General features: G+C 37.7%; 1 protein-coding gene across 3 annotated transcripts in view; it reads left to right on the forward strand.

The window, feature by feature from the left end:
- Efr3a (EFR3 homolog A) overlaps positions 1–24,631 on the forward strand; it is a 91,764-nt gene that overhangs the window by 27,944 nt on the left and 39,189 nt on the right. Inside the window, exons 2-7 of one of the 3 annotated variants that reach the window (XM_052747910.1) lie at positions 3,703–3,845; positions 7,835–7,911; positions 11,632–11,759; positions 13,113–13,263; positions 18,188–18,309; positions 24,029–24,178. In XM_052747910.1, the coding sequence (XP_052603870.1) occupies positions 3,755–3,845; positions 7,835–7,911; positions 11,632–11,759; positions 13,113–13,263; positions 18,188–18,309; positions 24,029–24,178 (719 nt within the window). In that variant the 5' untranslated portion in view covers positions 3,703–3,754. Of the gene's footprint in view, positions 1–3,702; positions 3,846–7,834; positions 7,981–11,631; positions 11,760–13,112; positions 13,264–18,187; positions 18,310–24,028; positions 24,179–24,631 lie in introns of those variants that run through there. The other 2 variants (XM_052747911.1, XM_052747912.1) reach the window with 2 other exon arrangements.

The raw sequence follows: 24,631 nt of genomic DNA on the forward strand, positions 1-24,631 counted from the left end.
GTTTGCAGACAAAGGTAGTATCAGATAAAATGAGAAAGAAATTCTACCTTCTGATTTTAATGCATCCATTAATTTTTCCCAAATGATGATTTCTGAGAGTTTTCAAATAAAATCTGTTGTGTTATTTTTCTAGAAGTCAGGATTATTCAGTGTTTTATTTCTCTTGTCATTGGTTACTTCTGCTGAGTATTATTTTTAAAAATGTCAACTAAGTATACTATACAACACAATTAAATGTAGATAGAAATCCACATGCTGACTTCCTTTAAACAGAAGAATTTCTGGTGCCCAATATTTTTGTTTGTGTTACTAAAATTGCAATAATACGGGGAAGGCTATTGGATATAGATAAATAGCAGGCTGGCTAAAGAAGAAAAACTAACTTTTAAAAAAGTGCATGGTCTCTGTCTCAGAATAGGTTGAGAAAGCAAGCATGCAGAGTTTTATCCGTGCTGCCCTACTGTAGAGCAGAGAATTGCGGTGCCCTGGAGGCCATCTTCTAAACAGAGGTGGTGCTTTAGTTCATGCCCTGCACTATTGTCCTTTCCACCTATAAGATTTCCGGGTCTGGGAATAAAAACCGCGTGGTGAAATTGAGACCTACAGGAGAGGTGGTGCATAATTACATGTGGAAAGACTTGTAATAAAATACTAATGGATTAAAATCCCTTTGAAAGGAACACACTCCTGAAGGTGAGACTGTTTCTTTCCTTCTCCTTTGACCCCAAATCTAGTCACCAAATTCTTTCCATGTTTCCTTTGGGACGTATTCCTTTCAAGGCCATGACTCTCTAGAGTATGCATTTTGGGTTTTCCCTGGGCCACACTTGCATTCCTGCTTGTTCTATTTCTGTGCAGTTGTGTTTCACTGCCTCACAAGTCCTTGAGCTCAGTCCTGCCCATTCTTCACCGAGCCTTGGTGTTCCAGCTGAAGTACAGGGTCCTCAGTGACCCCTGCTTCACTTCAGTCAGAAGTGTTGTCTTTCTGCTCTCAGTTTCTGTGGCCCTCATAACTGCGTGCGTGCTCTGTTTGACACTGGATATCTCTTATCCTCAGATGTTCACGTCTCAGTTTAAAACTTAAGTTTTAACCACTGGGTCAATTGGGTGGTTACCTTTTTAATTCCTATAATTCTTATTCTTAATGGAGTATTGTTCTTACATATGTGGCATGTGTGTTCAAGTGCTGCCATAACAGGTGCAGCCATAGTCAGAACAAGAGAGCAAGAGGTGTTCTGGAAAAGTGCATGGTGAATAGGACTGTAAGATTACTGTTTTTGATTGCATGACACAAATGTCTTGTTCTGATAGTAAGTTAATGACTAGCCTAAGCAGTCTCTTCTAAAAGGTCTGGGTACCACTGAGCTGGGGAATCTTAAAGTGGTAAAGTTTTTAAAACTTCCAATAATAAGTGTGTTTCTTTTTACCTAGATTATTAATTTTATCATCAAAATTAGTCAATTTTCAGGAGTCACTTGTTTATTGGAGAAACTAGAATTGTCTGGCATTTATTTGGTGGTACTTGGTAGGGAGAAGGTTTCTTTATCATTACAGATTTCATTTTAACAAATTAAAGGAACAGATATTAAGCACACTTTTAAAAGTCTGTTAACTTTGTGTCCTTGTTCATTTGGTGAATAACATTTTTGTCAGTGCCTGCTTTATGCCAGAATGTTCACCATGAGTTTGAGGGATTGCTGTTCTACTGGTAAACATAGACATGCAAATAAGTGCAGTGGTATAGGTGTCATGATGGAAGCAGAGCCTAATGGACAGATCAGTGATCGTGGCCCTTCCCGTTGAAGAGTATGAGTTGTAAGGCTGACAAGAAGGCTCAGTGGGTAAAGTACTGGATGACCTAAGTCTTTTTTTTTTTTGAAGAAATTTTATTTTATTTTAAATTCTGTACATGTGTCTTTGTGGGAATGTGTATGCATATGTGCAAGTGTCCAAAGAGGCCAGAGGCATTGGATCCCATGGGACTGAAGTTAGAGACAGTTGTGAGCTGCCTAATGTAGAAGCAAGGAAAGAAACTCAGGCATTCTGGAAGAACAGTATACACTCTTAACCTCTATCTAAGCCACCTCACCAGTCCTGATGTCCTAAGTTTGATCCCAAGAATCAATGAGGAAAAAACAAATAAATCAGATGTAGTGTGCTTGTGATCTTAATGCTAGGGAGTCAGAGACAGGAAGATCATAGGGTTTGCTGGACAGCTGTTCTAGGCACCTCGGCGGCATCCAGGCTAGTGAGAAACCCTGTCTCAAAAGAAAAAAAAGGTGTAAAGGTAGACAGCTCCAGGTTAACAACTGAAATTATCCTCTGGCCTCCACATGCATGGACATATAGGTGGATCTGTACACACATATTACCTCCCCCCATATTTGTACATGAACACGTATCAAAAAGCCGTGAAATATAATAGCATTTAAATATGTCAGTGAATTCCTCATATATTACATACAAGAATTGAAAACACTCGATAGATAAAGGTTTAGTTACTATTTAACAACACAACAACAAAAACAAGTATTTTTAATTTTATCATGCTGGAAATGAGAAGTAGTTAGTAGTTTTCCTGTTTACTCCCTAAGACTCAGATTGTCCATAAATGTGTTCACACACTACCAGACAAGAATATGCTGCCTGGCCCTGTTTTGTTTTGGTTGTTGCTGTTGTGTTTTATTTATTTATCTATCCATTTATTTATCTATCTATTTATTTATTTGTTTGTTTATTTATTTGTTTATTGTGTATGTGTGTGTGTGTGTGTGTCCTTAAGTGGATATGTGGGAGTGTGAGCATGTTCATAGAGGACAGAAGAAGACGTCTGTTGTCCTCTCATTCTGTGCCTATTCCTCTGAGGCATGTCTTCCCTGGCCTCATGTTTTCTCAGGTAGCTGGAAGATATGTTCTCTTGTTGGAGCTGGGGTTACAGGCAAGTGCAGGATACCCAGTTTGTTATGTAGGTGCTGGTATTCAAAACAGTGAACAGCAAGCACTGTTAATCTGCTGAGCCATCTCTCCACACTCTGGTTCTGTTTTGAGTCATACTCTCCCATTTCTAGTGTGCTTGAGTTTCATTTCCCATTAGTATAGCTATTCCTCTTGAGCCTTCTAAACATACACTAAAGAAAATAATGGCTTTTTAAAATTGTTTCTTTTATTTTTTGAAATAATATTATATATTCCCCCTTCTCCCCCTCCAAAACCTCCCATATGTCTCTCCTTGCTCTTATTTCTTTATGTGCCAAATTAAATTAATCAAAGAATTAATATTTTTTAGCCCTCCATTTACTTGACCTTTTTGTTTTGTTTTGCTGTTGGTTGTTTTTATTCATATTGTCTTTGCTTTTACAAATAGTACCCTGGGGAGTTCAAATAGTGCATTACTAGGGCTGGAGTGAGTTCGTTGTCAGGGGTTAGAAGATAGGATCAGTAAGAGGAAGGACTTTTAAGGAAAAGGAGTACAAGTAGGCTCGTTTTCTTACTTCAACTCTAGAAAGACATTTTTATTGAAGTAGCAATACAAATATTTTAAAATCTTATTTAAGGCTAATTGGTCCTAGCAGAATTTGATAGGGATATTATCGAATTCTGGATAGCTTTGTGCTTAATGTCAACAACAACTTAGATAAGCCCCAGCACTCTGCTCTCTGTTAATTAATTAGCAGTAAAGTGAACCAGGTACTTCCTCAACAGCGGGCAACTGGATCACGGAGCAGGAAGATGGACTAGAAAACAGTCTCGCAACATGAAGGACTATGTTCAGGTGCCTGCAGCCGAGCTGGAGAAACCTTATGAGTTTACTTCACCAGGGGAGTCATCCACATGTCTTTACCTGAGTAGGTCGAGTGATTTTTGTCTTACATGTTCTTGCCATGTTTATAAATACAGTATTCTCTTATTTGAATATTTAGAAAATTGCTTCTGTAATTTTTATTGCCACACTTTTTTTAAACCATACAATGCTTTTTATGTAATTGAGTTAATTGAAATTTTTGAGCTAATTTCCTATGTCGTCTTTGTGTGTGTGTTCTCATTTATATAAATAGTTGGAAAATGTTTGTCTGAGCTTTTCTGAGAAAGTCTCTGTGATTATTCATTCCCTAAAGTGGGATTGCGTTCTTCACTTGTGACATATACATATCACTACAGTAAGATTTGTAGAAAGTGGGAGCATTTCATTTTCAAATAGTACTTGAATTAGTGGCAGTTTCTGTTTGAAGCCATCAGGTCTGGACTGGGATTGCAGTGCCTTCCACCCTTACCAGCTCTGCAGTTTGGAGCAGATCAGCTGCTGTGAGCACTTCCTTGCTGTAGGTAATAACCACCTCTGGGACTTGATAGAGGAGTGAGTGATTATGCTGTAAAGTCCTGAGTGCTGTGCTGTACAGGTCATGTTCTGAACATAGCAGTTCCCCTCCTTGTTCTTACTCATAATTGAAAGATGTTGTGAATGTTGTATGACATGTACTGATGGTTCATTTACAGCAAAGGCTTCACACTGTTCTCAGTATTCTCTAAAAAACTTTCCGTCTCCTCCTGTTTACCTCTATTGTGAATCTCCTTTCACTGTATCACTAATAGTAGTTACCGTTTTCTTAAATGCTTCCTTCCTGAGAGTTTGATATACAATTTAATTAATTAATTAATGTAGGTGATAGTTATGGTCAAGTCATCTTTATACAAGGAGAGAACTTAGGTGTGGTAAGGTAAGTAGTCACCTGTGTGGCTGGGGGATTGGTTATGTCTTTTGCACTTTTCTCTTTTTCTCATATGTAGTCATAGTAGGTCTAGGCTTCCTGAAATCGAGGACCAGGATTATTGGTTGCAGCCCAAATTCAAATTTACTTCTCAGGCTCTCTCAGCAGCAGTGAGTATTATCAGAAAGTGCCCCTGTAAGCAAAGTTAGCTTGCTGAGAATCTTCTCACAGGTAGTACTGCAATACACAGGATCCTTAAGGCACTAGGAACTGTGTGTAGCTCCACTGGCAGGCCTTTGCCATGACCAGTTGAGTTCACTGTATTTGATTCCCATTAGTGCTGGCCAAGTGTGTGCCTTGGTCTCTCACCAGATTGTTGGCTTCATCATTATCACAGCACCTCAGTGTCTGTATGGCTGCAGTGGTGTGGTGCACGTTTGGTTTTCATTGATTTCTTAGAAATAGGATTTTTGCTTTGTGCTGATTTAGCTCTCTGCACCCCTTCTCCCCAGTACTCAAATGATTGTTTTGTTTGGGGGGTCTAAGTATTATTCAGATATTTTTTATGTTAATCTAAAAATTTAACTTTGTAGTATTTAGATTATTTGAAACTTTTTTCTTATTAGAAAAACCTTTTGAACAGTGAGTAACATTTACTAATATCAAGTATACCAAGCAGTATGTATTACTGAATTGTTTGCTGTTTTTATGACAGTTTATAAATGCCTCAAAAGATACATTTCTTACATTTCTTGTATCTGTGGTGTAGGGAAGAGTCTGGAGTTTTAATTTTAGTGGATTCATCCAGCCATTAACTGTTGACCAAGTTACTGATTTCTTTTGCTACAGACTTTTTTAACTTTACAATTTTATGTTATTATTTTAAGTATTATATAAGTATTTGCCTGCATGTGTGTCTATGCCCTATGTACATGACCAGTGTTCATGGAGACCCGAAGCGGATGTTGGATTCCTAGGACTGGAGTTACAGATGGTTTTTTTTTTTTTTTTTTGGTTTTTCGAGACAGGGTTTCTCAGTGTAGCTTTGCGCCTTTTCCTGGAACTCACTTGGTAGCCCAGGCTGGCCTCGAACTCACAGAGATCCGCCTGGCTCTGCCTCCTGAGTGCTGGGATTAAAGGCGTGCGCCACCACCGCCCAGCTACAGATGGTTTTTGAGCCACCATGTGGGTGCTAGGAATGGAACATGGGTCCTCTGGCAGAATAGCCAGTGCTCTTAACTATTAGGTCATCTCTCCAGCCCCACTCTTACAGATTCTTGCCTCTATGAAGTAGTGATGATAATCAAGCCTTGTTTGGTAGGATTGCTGAGAGATGCATACACAGTGTTTTCTGATTATGAAGGATGAGAGACAGATCATCTTAGATGATCAACAACTCTAGACTTGTTTCATCATTGCTTTGATGGTCTCACTTTATTGCAAACCTGGACTCAGCTGTATACTATTTTTTTGGCCTGTGCTGAACACTTAGTTGACACTTGTTAAATAGCACATACTTCATAAAGAATTTGAGATCTTCAGGAAAATTCCTTCGTATTTAATATTACTTGATACAATTGCAGAGGTTCTGCTTGTATTTAAAGTGTTCTCTTTTATGTTGTCTTGTTTTCTAAATACATGTAAATGCACACTGACACAGATTTTCCACCTCAGCTCATAAATTAGGGGAATCATTTTATAATATCTCAAGGCCACTATTACGAAGTTATTGGTATTCAGGATAAGAAAACTGATTGATCCAAATCAATCAAAACTGAAGTGCCTTACCCAAGTCATGTACCCATTCATAGAAGAATTGGAGTGAAGTCTCCTAGGTCATTCATGCCTGTTTCTATTTATTAGTCTTGTTTCTATGAAAGATTTGTAAGACAGACATATTGTTTATTTGTTACAGATTCTCCAGTCTTTGTTTCATTTGCAATTTAGTTTTTTTTTTTTCCTTTTTTTTTTTTTTTTGGTTTTTCGAGACAGGGTTTCTCTGTGTAGCTTTGCGCCTTTTCCTGGAACTCACTTGGTAGCCCAGGCTGGCCTCGAACTCACAGAGATCCGCCTGGCTCTGCCTCCCGAGTGCTGGGATTAAAGGCGTGCGCCACCACCGCCCGGCTGCAATTTAGTTTTAAAGCTCATCTATTTTTGACATATTTTCAGTCTAGAATATATCCATTTAAAAATGAAACTATTTTGGCATATGCTAAGTTTGCAGAATATAAAGAATAGTTAATAACAGGAAGTATATAGGTTTGAAGGACACTATAAAATATTAGGGCAATTTTATGTATTTAATTATCAGTGAGCTCTTGAAAGCATCAGTGTAGTGATATTGTTAAAAATGAGCTATTCTTATCATCCCTGTGTTGGAGCCACAGGAGGAGACTAGGAAACCAGCTAGGAAGCCATAGATAAAAGGTACAGGTAGCTGTGACTTCTAAACTAGGTGCAGAAGTGGAAAGTACATCAACAAAGGCATTGCTAAGGTAGAGGCACACACCAATTCAACAAATACCTCAATGCCTACTGTGTCTTGTTCCAGTTGCTTGGGATTTATCAGTGAGCAAAAGAATAATTTCTGCCTTCCTCTGAGCTTATATTCCTCTGGTGAAGGGGGGGTAATGATAACCAATAAGAACACTAGGAAAGTTATTTCTTATGTTGAGTGATAAACGCTTTTTAGCAAAAGAAAGTAGAAGAGAGTGAGGGTGGCCAAAGGTTTAAATGAGGAGTTAGTTGGCCATGTTCTAGGCAGAGGGAACACACAGGAGAGGCTCCTAACTTACTGGAATAACAGGGCCACTGTTATGGCTGCAGTGAGACACACAGGTAAAGATTGAAGGTAGGCCGGTGAAGGTAAAGACAGATGTGACCCATGAATTTACTTAACAGAACAAATTTGATGTGGGAGGTGTATAAGTTTATGCAGTCTTAGCAAATGCTGTTTTTTAGGAAGAGGGGGAAAAATTAACTTCCTTATTTTTTGAATTTGCATGACTCTTCTCTTGCTGCCAGTTTAAACTTATCTTTAAATGGACAGTGAGTACTCAGAAACATGAATTACTGGGTCATTTTACCTTATTAATCTTTATACTCTTTTATTTTTTTTAAAAAAACAGGAGTGTGTTGCTGCTGCTCTGCTCTGCGTCCTCGATACAAACGCCTGGTGGACAACATATTCCCTGAAGATCCAAAAGTAATTTGATCTACATCTACTGATCCTTCTCTTTGCTGACCCATTCTGCCCCCTGCTGACCTCCTTAAGGTTTTCCTCATTTCATTTCTTTTTTCTCCACATCTCATCACGTGAAACTACTGTACTTTTCTTTTAATTTTCACATGACCCTTGCTTGCTTCTCCTTTTCAGATGTTAGGTACAAATCTGAAATGATAGATGTATGGTATCCTTTTTCATTTAGATAGTTTAGTCAAACATTTAGGATTGTCTGCCATATACTGTGTACTCAGGATGCAACTGTAAACAGAGAATAGTTTCTGCATTCAAGAAGCATGTAGATAGAATACCAGAAATTTTAATATACTGGGGGAAATGTGATAAAGAAATGAAATGCAGGATGCTGCTTGAATAGATCAGAATAATAGCCAATTGGGATTAGGAGAAGAAAGACAACGGGAATAAAATCTAACCTAGATCCAAAGAGCAAATAGGAATAGGTTTTTATTTTTCTTTTAAAAGAGAATTGGGATATTGAGAGACTATTATAGAGAGAAGCTTAGGTGTGTTGGCTAGCTTTATGTCACCTTGATGCAAGCTAGAGTCATCTGAAAAGAGGGGACCTCAATTCAGAAAATGTCCCTACCAGATTGGCTAGGCAAGCCTATGGAACGTTTTCTTGATTGATGATTGATGTGGGAGGCCCAACTCACTGTTGGCATTGCTACCACTAGGCTGGTGGGCCTGGATGGCATAAGAAAACACCCTGAGCAAGCCATGAGGAGCAAACCAGTATATGCAGCACTGCTTCATGGCCTCTCTATCAGTCCTGCCTCTAGGATCCTGGTCTGAGTTCCTGCCCTGACTTCCCAGAATTCTGGACTACAAGCAAAAAAATGAATAAACCCTTTCCTCCCTAAGTTGTTTTTGGTCATAGCATTTTATCACAAAAATAGAAGCCCTAACTAAGACATATGGTGGTATGTGATTATATATTCACAGTATTTGTGAGGCAAAGGCAGGAGGAATGAGAGTTTGGGGCCAGCCTGGGCTACATAATGAAACCCTGCCTCAAAAAGCCAAAATAACACCCCCAACTTGCTTCTTTTTATTTAATAAACCAATTGAAATATACAGGAGAGGCTGACTGCTTTCAGGGAGACTGGGTTTGCTGGACAATACTTAGCTTTTCTAAGGCTCCTTAGGTTTCTGATAAATGGACATAAAATGTTTTGCAAATTGATTTCCAGGAAGTTGTTTAATTTTCTGCAACCAACTGTCTTTTGGTTATGTTAACATTAATTTAAGGCTGATATGTCCGACTTTTGATTAAAACCTATTTAAATGGTCATCTGTATATTGGAAGTTATCCGTAAATACTATTGGCTGTCAGTTATAATTTGTGGGATATAAAAAAACCTGGATCATTTGTGACATATAAAAAACCTATAAGATATGATATTTCCTTTTAAATAGTCTGATTGACTCACATCAAGCATATTAAATATTAAGTCATGATATATAAATTAGTAAATAAAGTGCAGATGGTAATAGTTTTGCTTCTAATGCAAGAAAGTATCACGGTTTGTGGCATTCTCTGGGAAGCATTCTGAGAGGATGTAAGTTCTGCTAAACATTGAAGAATGCCCTCATCTAGAGAAATGGAGATTAGTGTCTTTCTTGCAAGTAAGAAGACAGAGAAAAATGCATGGAAATTTCGATATGTTCAAGGTAAAGACAAATTGATCAACTATCCAAATGAAGATTCTTATTACCTAGCTATAGAGTATAGTGGATAGTTAAATTGTTGGCCACAAATAGACTGAATATTCAGATTATTGTATTCCCAAGAAGTATGGGGTACATAGGTAGAGGGCAGAGTATGGAGAAATGTGAAGGTGAGCCAAGGTGTCTAAATTACTCTCTATAACTTGTATTAAGTGCTGAGTTTTGAACACTTGTAATGAGGCTGACAATGGGTAAAGTGAGGAATGCTTACAAGAATTTTTTGTTCAAGGTTCAAATACAATTTGTTTAAATAGCAATCACCTGTAAAATAGCTTTTAAAATCAGTTTCCATGAACCTTACATGCATGTGGTAAACACAACTCAGTTGTCATGTTTGTTATTTTATTGAACACAAGCATCTTGTAATGCATTCAGAATGATTCAGACAATAGGTGCTTAGATGCAGAAGTGTATGTGCCCCAGTCCCTGCCTTTAAAGAGTTGGAGACAAATAAATGATTTCCTATAATTACTATGTGTCATTTCATGGACGCAATTTGTAGGACCTGTCTCCGTTCTCATGAGCTTTCACTGAGCAAATGCAGTTCTTTGCCAAGTATGGCTTCTGTGATGTTCTGTCATAGTGCCTGGTATGTAGTTGGCATTCAGTATTTGTTTAATGAATGAGATGACTGTATGCCAGAGTATAACAGCACAGATAAGCACCATGAGCTAAAAGATGTTCCTCACAATAGAAACATCCCAACCCATCTCTGGAAAGCTTGTGGAGGGTACCTTAGAGAAGGCATGTGAAGGGTGTTTAGAGGAAGCTGAGAGCTAGAGGAAAGTACCTCTACTACTAGACGATAAGCTGAGTAAAAGAAGTCATGCATAGCAGAATTGCAGACTGACTGCAGAGTAGCAGGTTTTAGCAAAATAGAAAAGGTACAAAATATGCTTGTGTAGCTTCACTGAAGAGACAGCCAGAGGCTGTCAGGTGGGCAGATAAAGATGAGAACACAGACTTACAAACTTACTAATTGTAGATTCATCATCCAAATATCTTCCCATCTCCCTTCTCACCCCATCCAATATACATAAGCATAGTTACTTAGACTATACCTAACCAAGAAATTAAGGGTGATGGTTGACTCACTTGTGTTAAAATAAGAAGGACCATTGAGCTGGGGTATGGTGGTGCCCACCTTTAATCCCAGTATTTGAAGACAGAGGCAGGCAGATCTCAGTGAGTTCAGGGCCAGCCTGATATAGATGGTGGGTAACAGAACACCCAGGGCTATATAGAGAGACCCTGTCTCAAAAAAACAAACCGAAAAGAGTCACTGGCATCATCTTTAGAAGATAGAAAAAGATGACAGACACACATAGCACACATGATAAGCCCACATTAGGGATGTGTTGTGATACTAATTAAACACAGTCCTGAATATGTTTTAATTGATTAATTACAACAGATTTTTTATGATACCAGGAAATTCTGAATAATTAAAAGCTCTATGTCAGGGTTGGGATTTACCTTCTTGGTTGACCTCTTACTAGGCCTCTTACTTTGGGTTCAGCCCTAAGCTCTGGAGCTGGGGAGAAAGCTATATGTATGTTCACTGTTGTAGATAGAAAAAAGTACCAACTGCACATAACATTCACACTTAAACTGAAGCAAATTTTGTTGGAAAATGTTTTAGTAAAACATACTTCATAGTCTATATACTGCTAGCTACTTCTCTACAAATGAAAGTTCTAGAGACAGTTTTGTTCGTGGAGGTCCTTTAAGTGCGTTGCCTTAGTGGGATAATTCTTCAGCTTTTAAAATGTCTTCAATGTGTAGAATTTTTAATATTAGCAACAAAGAGTTTATACCTACAAGTTTCAGCATAAATGTGGATTAATTTACAGTCTTCAAAGATGAGATATAAATCAGGCATCATTTTGAATGAAATAAATGAATAAATAAATTAGAAAATAATGCTTGTGTATTTGTCATTATTATTTTCAGGATGGCCTTGTTAAAGCTGATATGGAGAAACTGACATTTTATGCAGTGTCTGCACCAGAGAAGCTCGATCGAATAGGTGCCTATCTGGCAGAAAGGCTGAGCAGGGATGTTGTCAGACATCGTTCTGGGTAACAACACTAAGTACTGCTAATAATCTCTTATCTTTGGAGGATTATTTCTAAGCAAAGTTGTCTTGTAAATTTTTGTGCCAGGTAGTCAGGCAAAAACAATATACAAGCCGGGCGGTGGTGGCGCACGCCTTTAATCCCAGCACTCGGGAGGCAGAGCCAGGCGGATCTCTGTGAGTTCGAGGCCAGCCTGGACTACCAAGTGAGTTTCAGGAGAGGCGCAAAGCTACACAGAGAAACCCTGTCTCGAAAAACAAAAAAACAAAAAAACAAAAAAACAAAAAAAAAAAAAAAACAATATACAGAGGATAAAACCTTAACAATGTGCAAAGGAAAGTATGAGAGCCCTAGAGTTGCTGCAGCTTATTTTTCCTGTGGCTCAGGTTTTATGTGGGAATTCGTGTTATGAACCATTGCCTCCAGCTTTAGCGTCAATTACTTCTGTTTACTTCTAATGGAAAATAGTTTTAAAAGTGTGATACTGTGTTTAAAAAGCTGTGCTAAATTGAAAACAAACAAGATCCTGTTTCCAGGTGGGTTTGACACTGCTTCCATCTTACCTTTGAAAGGAGTGAAAGTGAGCCATGTCAGGCTGAGATCTTGGGAGTCCAGAAGATGTAAGCATGCTGATTTGGGACTGTTCTGTTTGCACCAGAGTCTGTTGATAAAGGAATCCCATCTTGACTCTTTATGTGAAAAGTTACAGCTTTGCAGTTTGCATTGAAAATACTTTCTATTGTGACATTTTATCACCCTAGTTTCTTAGAGTACTTGGTTCTCCAAGCGATACATTGGCTTGTGTCTCTGCTTTGTCACCTCTTAGGACATGTCAGTGGTTTTGCACAGGCAGTTTGATAATAAAAGTTAACTAAAATGGAATCTAAATTTTATTATATAAAATCTTTTAAACCTGTTGATTTATAAAGTGAATTTTATTGAGATATTCCCTTATGCTCTGTAGTTGAGTTGCTGGTATGATTTTATCTATGAATATAATTTATAAATATTTTACTTACAAATATAAGTAAATTATATTGGAGACAGATGAATTATTATAGTAACTATTTAGAACATGTACAAATAAATATGGTTAAAATCATGGAAAGTGTTCATGGTGTTCAAGGCAGATTACTCAAAAACCAATGTCATAATAGCTCTGAGGTTTCCAGGAGGAAATGAGTAGTGCAGTCTAGATTTGGTGCACTTTGTCTTGAGGACTTGTACATCTAAACCTAGGTTTTGCTCAATTTACTTTGCCTTTCTATGTTCTATGCATCTAGAAAAGCACTTAGAAGAATTAAGAAGAATTAAGAACGCTGGAAATGCTTTGACTTTGTATGTCCTTTAATTTAGGTATGTTCTAATTGCTATGGAGGCGTTGGACCAGCTTCTTATGGCCTGCCATTCTCAAAGCATCAAGCCATTTGTAGAAAGCTTCCTCCATATGGTAGCAAAGCTCCTGGAATCAGGGGAACCAAAGCTTCAAGTTCTTGGAACAAATTCTGTAAGCAAAGCTATTCTTTTCAGCTATTATTTTCTTACTAAGTTTAATTAGTGTATCTAGAATGATTCTATCTGACAGAAGGCAGTTTCCCATTCAGGGCAGTTGGAAAACTGGTACAGAAGACAGTGATTAACACACTCTGTCTCTGGTGTTGTTTGTTGGTCTTTACAGAATCTGTGATATTAACTTATCATCGTGAAACACCTGCCTCTAAATGAGTCTATTCCTGTCCGTTTTATTTTCTCTGACTTGCCCATTACAGTGCTAACTTTGCATACTACTGTTTTATATTACTGCTTTTCCAAAAGCTGGAGCTTTATTGAGCTATATCTAATTTATCATTAACAGTTATGCAGTATTATATGACGTAACAATTTCACTGTTTAGCGTATATCACCAAAGTGGAAAGCCTATGTCTATGCATAGATTTTTAAACCATTGTTCATAATAACCAAAATAGTGGAAAAGTCCTAATATCCATGGTTAGATGAATATAGTATAGTGTTTCATTGTATTTTTGGGTTTTTTGTTTCCCTTAAAGCTTCTTGGCATTATAGGCTTTCTGCATTTAAAATTAAATTGTCTTTTTAAATTCATCTATTCTTGATACAAGTTCATCAGATATGCGACTTGCAGTGTTTTTTGTTTTTGTTTTTGTTTTTTTTTTCCCTAGTTCTACGGTTTGTTTTGTACTTTAGTGATGGTTTGCTTTGAGTCACTGAAGTTTTTAATTTTGATGAAGTTTGATTCCTTTTTTTTTTTTTTGGTCCTTTTGTTTTTTTCTTATGTACTTTTAGTATCCTTTATAAGAAACCATTGCCTAATCCAAGGTCAAGGATTTACCCCTAAGATTTCTTCTAAGAAATCAGTTTTGTTATTTGCTTTGAATTATTTTACATATGCTTGCATATGAGTTAAGGGTTCAAATAATATATATGCATATATTCCTTCAGATATCCTATTATTATTTGTTGAATATACTATATTTCTCTCTGGTACTTGGTTATGAAACCAACATTTGTGTTTCCCTCCTTAGCCCACTTCTGAATTGTTTCTTCTTACTACATTCATTTCCTTCTGTCCTGAACATAGCTTTTAAATAAAAGATGGAAAATAGCATGCTGTGGTAATGAAAATAGCATAATGAAGCTTTAGTCTTTCATTTCTGCTTTACTTTTATATTTTCAGTTTTTGAGAAAGCTTTAAGTTATTCAGCCTAGGTGAATATTTTGTATTCCCATCCATAGTTTGCTGAAAACTACCAAAATCACATGATTTGTTGTTGTTTAGACATTGTCTTAATTACTGTTCTATTGAAGTGAAGAGACACCATCACTAAGGCAACTTACAGAAGAAAGCATTTAATTGGGGCTTTCTTATAGTTTTAGAGAGTTAGCCCATTATCATGGCAGGAAGCCGAAAGGCATGACCATGGAGCAGTAGCTGAGACCTTTATATCCTAATCCACAGGCAGCAGGCAAAGAGTGAGAGAGACTGACCTGGCCTGGGCTTTTGAAACCTTAAAACCCATCCCAAGTTACACACTTCCTCCAACAAGGCCATACCTCCAACAAAAACCACACCATCTAATCTTTCCCAAATAGTTCTTCTAACCAGGGATTAAGCATTCAAACATACGAATCTATGTGTACCATTCTCATTCAAACCACCACAGATACAAGAAGAGGTAAATAATGTAGGTCGTGACTCCCACTGTGGATCTGAATCCAGTTGGCCTGGTTTGTGTTGCATGTGTACTTCTAGCCTTGTAATTTAGGAAACATAGCTAATCTTTGTCTCAGTTTCACATCTATGACATGAAAACATAGTTCCAATCTGATAGGTCTCTGTGTGCATGAAGCTCCCAGAGCATGGCATAGCATTGCAAAAGCTGGAATATGTAATAGTATAATTCATTCAAAAACGCATTCATGATTTTGTCCTTTTATCTCAGGGATAAATATTAGATATTTCCAAATGCAGGTGATGTAATGAGTTTAGTTTCAGGCATGATAGTTCCTAGAGGTTTCTCCTATTTCCTTTAGAATTAGATGAGAAAGTTTAGTGGAAATTGCTTAATAGCTGGGCGGAAGGGAATAGTTTGCATTCCCAGAAGTTTCTTTACTTGTAGCCAGCAATGCCATTAGTAGTACTTTAATGAGTCATTTGGGCTAAAGACAAAACCCCTCATAACCTACCTTTAGTGAGTATATTAAGTCAAATCCTGAAAGTCTAATTTTAATTTTGGGTATCATCAAATATGATGGATGCTGATTTATTATGTTCAATATTTACTCATGGTATTTGTATATTTTATTCTAATTTGTGATATTTACCTCTTTAAGCTGATGATCCAGTATGACAGTAATAGACAAAATTTACTTAGGTTCTCCTTTGTGTCAGGAATTGTGCTAGGAAAAAAGAAGACATTAGGTTGGGAGTGGGTGTAGGGAATAGGAATGGATCTGGGAGGAGTGGATGGTGAATATGATTAAAATAGATCTAATTCATATAAAATTCCCAGAGAATAAAATATGTTAAACACTTTAAATTTAAAAAATAAATTGTATCAGGAACTTCTTATTCTTACTCCTTTTTTGTTGCAAATAGCTTAAAAATAAGTATAGATATTTCATTACACTCATATATACATTGATTCAAAAATGTTTAAAATATGCCGGGTGGTGGTGGCGCACGCCTTTAATCCCAGCACTCGGGAGGCAGAGCCAGGCGGATCTCTGTGAGTTCGAGGCCAGCCTGGGCTACCAAGTGAGTTCCAGGAGAGGCGCAAAGCTACACAGAGAAACCCTGTCTCGAAAAACCAAAAAAAAAAAAAAAAATGTTTAAAATATTCATAAAGTAATTACAGATAGATAGCATTCTATCTGTAGATATGCTATCAGAATTGCTCCAAAACCCACAACATTTTGAGCTCTGTGATAGAATTTTCAGATTAAGGATGCTCCATGGCAAAGTTGAACAAATATCCTATGCATTCAGTACAAATATTCTGAGATCTGGGACACTTCAGGTTCCAAAGCTGAATAAGGAATAACTTTGTGATCAGGCCTGGGGAGATGGGCTAGTGGTTAAGACCACATACTGCCCAAATATGAGGACTGACATTCAAATTCCCAGAGCCCACATAACAGACCTGGTATCATCTCATGTGTGTGTAGCTGATCCAGCACTGTATAGGGCTATAACAGGAGACTTTCCCTGTGGCTTACTGGCTACCAGCCTTGCTCCACATTCAATGAAAGATCCTGCCTGCAGAGAATAAAGCGGAGAGTGATAGAGCACCACACAGATACCTTCCTTTGGCCTCCATGCACACACATGAGTGCATTTACATACACTGGCATACACAAACACAGAAAAAATAAGACATAGCTTATTAAAAATATTAGTACATAATACTTACAAATGCCAACACTATGAAACTTTGGTTCAAATTTATTTTGTTTACTTGTTCTTTTAGAGAAACAATATGGTGTATACTAAGCTCTTTAAATACATTACATAATTTAGTTCAAATTTGGAACTAATATTACTGTTTTATGTATGAGGAATCCCAATTAAATAACTTATCAGTAGACAAAAAGAATGCTGTACCTGTAGGGGGATTCATTTCCAGCTCTTGCTCCAGAGCTTGTGTTTATATAGCTTGTGCTATAAAAGTACCCCATCAGTTTTTGTGTACCGCGATTCAGGGAAAATGTAGATTACTTTTTTTTCTTAGTTGACCATTGCCACTATTTAAAGCCTCATCCCTAATCTTAATTTTCTTTAAATATTGAAGGATATCCAGAGGGAACAGTCAGTGAAGTTAGTCATTACAGTAAAGTCCTCATTGGCCCTCAATGAGAGGCACACCTCCTCCCTGTCTGTCCTCCCATGTTTGGCAAATGTGTGAAGTCATTTTGGTTTGTTGTACAGTGGAGACAGAAGTGTAGGTGTAGTCTAGGAGATGGGAATACTGCTCAACATCCTGCAATCCCTGGAGAAGGTCTTGCAGCAAAAGCTTTATCCAGCCCCCAGTTTTAACAGTGTTTAGAATGAGAAACTCGACATCTAAAGGACTGCATGCTACCCTTCATTCCAGTTTTGTGTTTAGAATGAGAAACTCGACATCTAAAGGACTGCATGCTACCCTTCATTATGCCTTCTGAAACACATCTATTTCCTCTTTTAAATTTTATTTTTTCAATTTAATTTTTTGTATTACTGTATGGTGTATGTATGTGTGGCGGCATATGAATGTGTCTATGAGTTTCCACACCCATGCGTATATATATGCGTGTGGAGGACAGCTAGACCTAAGTGTCTCTCTCTATTGTTCTCCACCTCATTTTAGAAGTTAGCACAAGAGAACTGGTTTTCGGAATTAGAATGTATTTTAACAGGGAAGGCTTCTCTGGAGGGACTCACATTTTATATTCAGCTCTTTATACTCAAGATCAGTAGGAGCTGCCTGCTATAAACAGTTACTTAGATTATCCTTGTATATGTAACTTTCAGTAAATGACAAAAGAATGAAGGTTTATCTTCTGAAACTTCTCCCTTACATTTAAGGAAGGTCTGAGTGTCCATTTTTGTTTCGTTTCTAGCTCTCTTTTTCTGTTTTAAAAGTGACAAGTTTATTATAGGAAATTTGAAAAATGAAAAAAAAATGTAAAAATATAAATTTGTCAGGAAATCAACCAGGTTGCAGGGCTCTATTTATTTAGAAAGTTGTATTATCAGTTTCCTAAAAGTCAATTATTACCAATTTCCTCTCTACATACGCAGTATGTGGTGTTCCATGTGTTTCATTTGCTTATTTGGATGTTGCTTGTTAGGTGTAATAGCTAAGGAGGGTAAACGTGTTTACTCACTTTTCAAAGGTGACGTATATTGTGTGTATTGTGATTTTGTTTTTTAGTTTGTCAAATTTGCAAATATTGAAGAAGATACACCATCCTATCATAGACGTTATGACTTCTTTGTATCTCGATTCAGTGCCATGTGTCATTCCTGCCATAGTGATCCAGAAATACGAACTGAGTATGTACTGTTTTATTTCATGACTTATCTTAAGAAATTTGTAGTAGAATTGATTGGATATCATGCTTCCGTACTAGATAATGATTATCAAAGAGATGCTCATGAAACAGTTTTCCATTGTTAAAACAGAGCATTCAGCTGATGTTACAAGAGGGGAATGGTTGAAATTTAGAATCCTTACTTTTGCCCCGGAATGTCCCACCATCCTTCCTGTCTCAGTTTCTGTCATTCTGTCATTTTCTCCTACTTTAGCTCAGTCACATGGGTCTCTTTGCTCTCTTTTGAACACTCTAGGTATTCTACTCTTAAGGGCTTTTGAAAAGATAGGTTCCAAGTCTAGGGCAATTCCCAGGGACTTCTGGCTTAGTATATTAAGGTTTTTCCTCACTTTACTCAAGGATCTCCTTATCCTACCTCCTAGTTATTCCTTATCTCTGCATTTTCATTCTGATTTTCTTTTTTCCTCATACTGGGCCTCTATGTAATCCTGGCCATTCTGGAATTTGCTGTGTAGACCAGACTGGCCGCAAACTCAGAGATCCCTCTCTCTGCCTCCTGAGTGCTGGGATTAAAGGTGTGCACCACCACACCTATTCTTTTTTTTTTTTTTTTCTTCTTTATTCTTATTAGAGAGCAGTGCAGGAGGGCAAGGCCTTTGTCCTGAGGACTACTGTGTTACTGAGCACTTTGACTAGTGTCCTGTTCATAGTAGGCTCTCAATATGTACTTGTACTTTTTGGATAAGTATTGCTGAATCTTTGTCACTCTAAGGTTGTCTAGACAGCTGAGCTGCACACTTTAAAACATTTTTTTATAGTTTCAACTAGTAAAAATCAGGACTGTGATCTGAAATAATTTATAGGTCATTTTTATATAGAAACAAAAGGCTTTTAGTTGAAATTTAAAGTCAAAATGATGTCGATAAATGATAGTAGTTTGAGCATTACTGGTAGCCTAATTCAGAGTTATTGTGGGAAGTTGGTAATGGGGAGTCAGTATATTTTCTTAGAAGCAGGCAGTGTACAGAACTGTAACCAGGAATTTACAGGCCCCCAGCTGGGGTACATGGTGAAAGCAAGTGTGCGAGTTACCTGTCCTTGAAAAAGGGAGGCTGAGGAGAGACTTAACAGTTGTGTCTTCAGATTTATCACAATGTGATGCCTCAGACAGAAGTATACTGTAATTGCTATATACCTTCCTGGCCATCTCATCACTACTAAAATTTTATTTCCCAAGTGTGGTGATATATTGTGTACCCCAATAAGCTTACCTAAGGATCAGAGGCCAAAGCCAGCCACTATATTAAACATAGAGGTCAGGCAGTGGTGGCACATACCTTTAATCCTATCACTCTGGAGGCAGAGATCCATCTGGATCTCTGTGAGTTCAAGGCCACACTGGGCTTCATGAGAGAAACAGAGCCAGGCAGTGGTGACACACACCGTTAATCCCAGGATATAATGTGGCAGGACACAGAAAGATATATAAGGCTTGAGGAAACAGGAACACTTTCTCTTTAGACTGAAAATTTCGTAGTGGTAAGAACTGTGGCTGGCTTGCTCTGCTTCTCTGATCTTTCAGCTTTCATCTCAATATCGGGCTCTGGGTTTTTTAATTATAAGACCTTTTAAGATTCATGTTACACCCAAGGGACATTAAGTGAGTGATTTTGAGTGTTTTTAATGATATATAAGAAAATAGGTTTGAGAAATTCAAACATGAGGTTACCTTATTTTTAGGTATTTATTGCCCCCTAGTGGAAAACCTTGTCTTTTGCTCATACCTTTAAATTTTCTATTTTTAATATCAATATAAAAGGTATGTACATAAAATGTTATTAACTTAATTTAAACATTTAGTATATGTTACTGTATTTACATAATTTCCTCCTCCCTTTTTCTTTTTCTTTTCCTGTCCTCCCTCAAATTCATTCTCTCTCTCTTTTTTTTTTTTTTCCCGTTTGTTTGTTTTTTGAGACAGGGTTTCTTTGTGTATAGCCTGTCCTAGAATTTGCTCTGTAGACTGGCTGGCCTCTAACTCGCAGAGATTCTCCTGCCTCTGCCTCCTGAGTGCTGGGATTAAAGGCGTACACCACCACTGCCCAGCAAGGCCTCTTTTTCTTTAATTATGATTGTTTTACATATTTGTGTGTGTGTGTGTGTGTGTGTGTGTGTGTGTGTGTGGGTGTGTAAATGTATAAATATAACCTACTGAGTTCATTTAATGTTGCTCATGTGTATATTTTTAGGGCTGACTAATTAGGAGTCACATCATCCCCTTTCAGCCTTCATTAATTGACTGTGGCTCTTTGTGTGTGTGTGTGTGTGTGTGTGTGTGTGTGTGTGTGTGTGTGTGTGTGTGTGTGTGTGTGTTTGTAGTATCTGAAGTTCCTAATTGCCAACTTTTCATTGGAATCACTGTGAAATAAATGAGTAAATTAACATGTTTGAAAGTAAAAGTTGTACTTTTTCTCCATTGTTACTTGAATAAATGTCTATTTAGTTTTCTTCGGGTTATTTACATTTCTTTTCAGGTTCCCACATAGATTCTTATTTTTTTATCCCTTTACATTTTATTAAAACCCAGTCATACAAAACTTTCAGACTTTGGCAGTAGGAGATGAGTCTAGGAACTATTATTTTCTCCCCCTTCCTACACACCCAACTTCAATTTCTTTCTCAAAAATCAAAAAACAAATGCAACAACAGAACCCCCTAAAACCAAGGAAAAAAATAAAACAACACCAAAACAAAAAAAAACCCACCAAACTATAACCAAATCTAAACACACACAAAAAAACTGTGTATATATTTTGGTCAACTACTCCTGGGCCAGAGGCCTGTCCTGGAGAGGTTGATATACTCAGTGTCACTCTATTGGAGAAAAGTAATTTTCCCTCTTCATGCAGGTATTAGTGACAGTTGAGTTGTTAACCTTTACCCTAGTGGCTAGTTTTTCATCCATTCATCCATTTATTCATTTTTTTTAAAAAAATAGAACAAAATAAGATATAAACTATCACGTCAAAGTTGGACAAGATAAACCAACAGAAGGAAAAGAGCCCAAGAGAAGGCACAAGAATCAGAGACCTCACTTATTGACACACTCGGAATCCCATAAAAATTCTAAACTGGAAGTTACAGTATATAGGAATAGGACCTGGTGTAGACCTGTGCACCCCCCACCCCCCACCCCCGTGCTTGATGATTCAATCTAAGTTCATGTGAGCTTTGTTCAGTTGATGTAGAGGAATTTGTCTTGGTTTCCTCCATACCCTCTGGCTCTTACACTCTTTCCACTTCTTCTGAGGTTCTCTGATGATAGCTGAACTAGGCACTGATATATGAGTGTAGCAGAGTATCACTAGAAGTCATTTTATCACTGTATTTTTGTTTCGTTTTCTCTCTTTTTTTTTTAGATCAGTCTTATTTGTTTTTATCATAAATGCCTAAGCTGTCTAGTCTCAGGTTCTAGGGGACAAGCAGTGTTGGGTATGGGTTTCATCTTATGGAGTAAGCCTTAAGTCAAATCAGTTGTTGGTTGGCTGCTCCCACAAGCTTTGTGCCACCATTGCCCTACCATATCTTGCAAGTAGTACATAATTGTACATAAAGGATTGGTGACTGTATTAAGCCTTTCTTGAAGTATTTCTTTACAGAAATGGTTGCTACTTGTAAATGTATATATCATAATCTAATAACAGTTTCTCCACAACTTTCAGCTATAATGGACATCCTCATCATCATTATAGTGACTGACATACAAACAGCTTATACTTGATTGTTTACTGTGAGGCAGTTCTTGTTCAGACATGTTATATGAATTATCATTCAACTGTTTGTTTACAGCACTCTTAAACTTACATGATATAAATGTTCAGATTTACTCATGGGGAAAGTAAATTGTTTTGGGGACCAAGACTAGAATGTACTACTCAGGACAGGTATTAGATCTGGATTAAATGCTAGCTGTGTAGCTGAAGTGGCTCTTGATGGTCACCAGCATGCACCCTGTGTCCTACAACAGAGTCACTGCCATCTGCTGCTCCACTTAGGCTACTGTCCTTGTGCTTGTCCTTAGGCAACAACCTTGTGCTTGTCTTCCTCACCCAGGGAATAGCATCAGGAATGTATAGCAAACACCCTTCGTAATGGTGTTTGCCTACTTGTGATGTCATAGTTAGGGTTTGTAGTTCTACAATGAAACACCATGACCAAAAGGCGAGTTAGGGAGAAAAGAGTTTATTCAGCTTACACTTCAGCATTGCTGTTCATCACCAGAGGATGTCAGGACAGGATCTCAAGCAGGGCAGGAACCTGGAGGCAGGAGCTGATGCAGAGGCCATGGAGTAGTGCTGCTTTTTGGCTTGCTTCACATGGTTTGCTCAGCCTGCTTTCTCTTTTTTTTGTTGGTGTTGGTTTTTGTTTTTTTTTTTTTTCTGAGACAGGGTTTCTCTGTGTAGTTTTGGTGCCTGTCCTGGATCTCGCTCTGTAGACCAGGCTGACCTCGAACTCACAGAGATCCACCTGGCTCTACCTCCCGAGTGCTGGTATTAAAGGCATGCGCCACCACCGCCTGGCACCCTGCTTTCTTATAGAACCCAGGACTGCCAGCCTAGGGATGGCACTGCCCACAATGGGCTGGACCTTCCCACATTGGTCACTAATTAAGAAAATGCCTTGCAGCTGGATCTTATGGAGGCATTTTCTCAATTGAGGCTCTTTCCTCTCTGATGAGTCTAGCTTGTGTCAAGTTGACATAAAACCAACCAGTAAATGTGATCAGTATTTTATAAGGAAGCTTTTATAGACAGAGCTTTGAAATAGGCAGAATTTGTCTTCACTTCCTGTTCAGTGTCTTATTGCTGTCACTCTCAGTGTCCCTATAGATTTGTGTCTCATGGGTTTGTAAAGTATTGTCCCTCCCTTCTCAGCATGTTCCATTCTTTAAACATATTTTTTCTTTCTGGGAGACAGTGTTAGGTGATCTGAACAGAACTGCACGTGGTGATCATTGCAGGTAGTAAAAAGAAAGGGGGCAGTTGAGAGGAGGACAAAGGGAGTCATTTGAGCACAAGAAATACCTTGTAAGAGAAGTGGGCAAACTCTGCTTGAGACTTTGTGTCCTCCTGCGGTCTATGCAAATCTAGTCACTTCTCTTTCTTGAACCTACAGTTTTCTTTTTCCTAAGCAGAGTCAAGAAGACCATGAGGAAATTGGGGCTTATGAATTGTAATTGGAGCTTAGGGCAACACTGATAAATTACAGATCCTGTGTACATGTCTGAAGACACAACTTTTAAATGAAGAAGCTTCCCTTTCTGAGAGTGAGGGGTTCTCAGGGAACAGTGGGCAGAGTATGCAGAAGCACAGTGCTTACAAGAGCAGTGAACTCCTCGGTTCTGAGCCCTCAAGTAGCTTATTACCATCATGTTAGAAGAAGCTACGCTTCTAATTGCCCTTTTATTAGCCAATAAGACATGTACTAGATATTTCTGTAGTTTATAGCCTTTTAAACTTCACTGATTTATAAAGATGGTGTGTAAAGCCTCTTGAATATATCTTTTGGTGTCTACCTTAGATTTTTGAGATTTTAATTTTACATGTATTTCATGTTACTTTAAAACATTTTATGGTTGAGAGAGCAATATTGACGTACATTCTCTTAGGTAGACAAACATTTTATTTACTTCATGGGTCTTTTCTACCCTATCCATATAGGATCCGTATAGCTGGAATAAGAGGTATTCAAGGTGTGGTTCGCAAAACAGTTAACGACGAACTTCGGGCTACCATTTGGGAACCACAGCATATGGATAAGATTGTTCCCTCACTTCTGTTTAACATGCAGAAGATAGAAGAAGTTGACAGGTATTGTATAAAGATACTAAAGTTGGGGATGGAGAGATGGACCAACAATTAAGAGGGCATCCCATTCTTGCAAAGGACCTGAGTTCTGTTCTAAGTACCCACTTTGGGCAGCCTACATTTGTCCATAACTGCAGCTCCAGGGGGATCCATTACAGGCATCTGCATTCACATGCACGTACCCATACATGCACATAGACATTTCCATGTAATTAAAAATAAAAATTTTCAAAAAGATACTAAAGTCTATATTACATTATATTTATGTTCATATGCTTATTAGGATAAGAATATTTGGTTTCTATTATTATATAAATGGTAGTCTCATAAAGTTAAGCGAGTTTAAAAATACGTATCTTTCTAGAAATTTATTAATTTGTAATGATCATAGTAGAGTTGTTAGTCACAGGTCCTTATTCAGACACTTAGGACATCATTCTCTATTAGAATACATTT

The sequence above is a fragment of the Peromyscus californicus genome, unplaced genomic scaffold (genome assembly GCF_007827085.1).
Source record: "Peromyscus californicus insignis strain IS unplaced genomic scaffold, ASM782708v3 Scaffold_20__1_contigs__length_68692818, whole genome shotgun sequence".
Lineage (NCBI taxonomy): Eukaryota > Metazoa > Chordata > Mammalia > Rodentia > Cricetidae > Peromyscus > Peromyscus californicus.